Genomic DNA, 1,967 nt, shown 5'->3' on the forward strand with positions numbered 1-1,967 from the left:
TACGTACTCAGCGGTCTCTCCTCTGCGTGCGGAGAAGCTCTTCCTCTTTGCGCGCTCTTAAGCCGGCGCGGTGAGCACGTTAGGGCAAACGCCGTCGAGCTCCTCGATGGACCGGAGGGAGAGGGTGCCGTCGGTGGCGACGCTGAAGCTGGCCACGTTCTGGCTGTCCTGGTGAGGCAAGGCAGGGTAAGGTCAACGCCTCCGCACACACAAGGCCTCCTCGTCCACAGACAGGAGCCCGGCGGCGTTGGACGAGCGGCATCGGACGAGCAAGGCCCAGCCCGCGCGGGTGAGGTGTATGTGTGTGTGTGTGCTGGCGGTCCTGGTTCCCCAAACGCGGAGAGGAGGGGAGGCGGGCGGGGCGCCAGGAGACACGAGCACTCTCGGGTCATCTCGATCTCGGGTGATCTCGATCTCGGGCGATCTCGGGCGATCTCGCTCCACCTGGTTGCCCACGAGGAGGAGCGGGCCGCCGGGCGACGCGTAGTCGAGCACAAAACTGCGCGGGCAGACGCCGCCGCACGGCACGCGCTGCTTGAAAGCGAGCTCGCCTGACGAGATTGCCCGAGATTGCCCGAGATCGCCCGAGGTTGCCCGAGGTTGCCCGAAGTTGCCCGAGGTTGCCCGAGGTTGTCCGAGGTTGTCCGAGATTCGCCGAGGTGGGCTGCTTGCGGGCGAGGCTCGCCCGTGGCGGTGTCGATGTCGAAGGCGACGACGGCGCCGTCGGTGCGCGTCGTTGCGTACAGGCACCGCCTGGGCAAGTTCGGGGGGGGGCATTCAGGAAGGTTCTAGTTCTACAAGGTAGCATGTGCTCATCTCGGCTACCTCTCGGCTACGTCTCGGCTGCCTCTCGGCTCCCTCTCGGCTCCCTCTCGGCCGCCTCTCGGCTGACTCTCGGCTGCCTCTCGGCTACCTCTCGCCCGTCCGCAGAAACGAGCACATGTGACCCGCCGGAGTGGTGGGCGCGGCACGGCGAGACGCCTAGAACCTTCCTAGAACCTTCCTAGAGCCTTCTTAGAGCCTTCCTCGGAGTGGTGGGCACGGCCACGGCGAAACGCCGTCGGGGAGGGTGTAGTAAGAGCCTGTTCACAGCGACACCGCCGTGAAGAGACGCCGTCCAGCCGCTCACGCGACGGGATGGGCGCGGGGCGACGAGCCGAACGGAGTCAGCCGTCCTTGCTCTGCGTCCCAGCGGCAGCCGACGATGTTGCCTAGGACGGAATCAGGACGGAATCAGGACGGAATCACCTCGGCTCCTCTCGGCTCCCCTCCGCTCCTCTCGGCTCCTCTTGCCTCCTCTCGGCTCCCCTCGCCTCCTCTCGCCTCCCCTCGCCTCCCCTCGGCTCCTCTTGCCTCCTCTCGGCTCCCCTCGGCTCCCCTCGGCTCATCTTGCCTCCTCTCGGCTCCTCGCGGCTCCTCTCCTCTCCGCTCCCCTCCGCTCCTCTCCGCTCCTCTCGGCTCATCTCGGCTCCTCTCCGCTCCTCTCGCCTCCTCTCGCCTCCTCTCGCCTCCTCTCGCCTCATCTCGGCTCATCTCGCCTCATCTCCGCTCCTCTCCGCTCCCCTCGGCTCATCTTGCCTCATCTCGGTTCCTCTCCGCTCCCCTCGGCTCCCCTCGGCTCATCTCTGCTCCTCTCCGCTCCCCTCCGCTCCTCTCCGCTCCCCTCGCCTCCTCTCGCCTCCTCTCGGCTCCTCTCGGCTCCTCTCGCCTCCTCTCGGCTCCTCTCGGCTCCTCTCGGCTCCTCTCGGCTCCTCTCGGCTCCTCTCGGCTCCTCTCGGCTCCTCTCGGCTCCTCTCGGCTCCTCTCGGCTCCTCTCGGCTCCTCTCGGCTCCTCTCGCCTCCTCTCGCCTCCTCTCGGCTCCTCTCGGCTCCTCTCGGCTCCTCTCGGGTCCTCTCGCCTTCCTCTCGGCTCCTCTCGGCTCCTCTCGGCTCCTCTCGGCTCCTCTCGGGTTCCCCTCGGCTCCCCC

At 67.7% G+C, this 1,967-nt stretch overlaps 1 protein-coding gene across 1 annotated transcript in view; it reads right to left on the bottom strand.

The window, feature by feature from the left end:
- Positions 1-1,967, bottom strand: part of EMIHUDRAFT_114433 (hypothetical protein) — a gene marked incomplete at both ends in the record, with an annotated part of 7,607 nt that overhangs the window by 4,256 nt on the left and 1,384 nt on the right. The window contains 2 exons of the mRNA XM_005780374.1: positions 79-168; positions 751-753. Of these exons, the coding sequence (XP_005780431.1) occupies positions 79-168; positions 751-753 (93 nt within the window). The remainder of the gene's footprint in view (positions 1-78; positions 169-750; positions 754-1,967) is intronic.

The sequence above is a fragment of the Emiliania huxleyi genome, assembly GCF_000372725.1.
Source record: "Emiliania huxleyi CCMP1516 chromosome Unknown EMIHUscaffold_217, whole genome shotgun sequence".
NCBI lineage: Eukaryota > Haptophyta > Isochrysidales > Noelaerhabdaceae > Emiliania > Emiliania huxleyi.